Source organism: Odocoileus virginianus, unplaced genomic scaffold, assembly GCF_023699985.2.
Source record: "Odocoileus virginianus isolate 20LAN1187 ecotype Illinois unplaced genomic scaffold, Ovbor_1.2 Unplaced_Contig_30, whole genome shotgun sequence".
In the NCBI taxonomy this organism is placed as follows: Eukaryota; Metazoa; Chordata; class Mammalia; order Artiodactyla; family Cervidae; genus Odocoileus; species Odocoileus virginianus.
In genome coordinates, this window is record NW_027224347.1 from 870,130 (window position 1) to 871,367 (window position 1,238).

Genomic DNA, 1,238 nt, shown 5'->3' on the forward strand with positions numbered 1-1,238 from the left:
TCACCCTTCACCCTCTAAGATAGACATTATCAAATCAGACATAAGAGGAAAGGGCTCCTTTGAATGAATCCTGATCATGATAACTTCACCTCTTGCCTTGCATCATTTCCCAGCACTCTATAATCTTCTCACACTGGATATTTTTCATGATATCTAACTCAAATATTTCCTGCTGCCATTTCTGTTTCAGCCATAGCATAAGGATGCATCCCAAATGCTTCATCTCTCAGCACTTCCTAGAGTTCAGATCAAGACAATAATTTCTCTACCCACCCTACCGTGACTTAGCCATGAAATTCACAAACCACAGCCAGCAGAATCCAACCTCCTTCCTGCTCATGGGAATTCCTGGCCTGGAGGCCTCCCACTTCTGGATTGCATTTCCATTCTGCTCCATGTACACCCTGGCGGTACTCGGCAACATGGCAGTGCTGCTGGTGATGTACTCGGAGCCTGAGCTGCACCAGCCCATGTACCTCTTCCTATGCATGCTGTCCATCATCGATCTGGTGCTCTGCACCTCCACTGTGCCCAAGCTCCTTGCACTCTTTTGGGCAAATGCTGCTGAGATTGCCTTTGGGGCCTGTGCCACCCAGATGTTCTTCATCCATGGCTTCTCAGCTGTAGAATCTGGCATCTTGCTAGCAATGGCCTTTGACCGCTACTTGGCCATCTGCCGGCCCCTGCATTATGGGTCATTGCTGCCCCTAGAGGCTGTGGGCAAGTTGGGTGCTGCAGCTGTGTTTCGTGGCTTGGGACTCATGACCCCACTTACCTGCTTACTGGCAAGACTGAGCTACTGTGGCCGAGTGGTGGCCCACTCCTACTGTGAGCACATGGCTGTGGTGAAGCTGGCATGTGGGGGCACACAGCCAAACAACATCTATGGCATCACCGCTGCCACATTGGTGGTGGGTACTGACTCCATCTGCATTGCTATATCCTATGCACTCATCCTCCGGGCTGTGCTAGGCCTCTCCTCCAAGGAGGCAAGGGCTAAGACCTTTGGCACTTGTGGCTCCCACCTGGGCGTCATCCTTCTGTTCTATACACCGGGACTCTTCTCATTCTACACTCAGCGCTTTGGCCAGCATGTGCCCCGGCACATCCACATCCTCTTGGCTGACCTCTACCTTGTCATGCCACCCATGCTCAATCCCCTCATCTATGGCATGAAGACCAAGCAGATCCGGGATGGGGCCCTCCGACTGCTGAAGCGGAGTGTTGTCCAGTCATAA

At 52.1% G+C, this 1,238-nt stretch overlaps 1 protein-coding gene across 1 annotated transcript; it reads left to right on the forward strand.

The window, feature by feature from the left end:
• The first annotated feature begins 290 nt into the window (after positions 1-290).
• LOC110131858 (olfactory receptor 52P1-like) lies at positions 291-1,238 on the forward strand. Its single transcript, XM_020884821.2, has one exon. It carries the CDS (start codon positions 291-293, stop codon positions 1,236-1,238), a length of 948 nt encoding a protein of 315 aa, XP_020740480.2.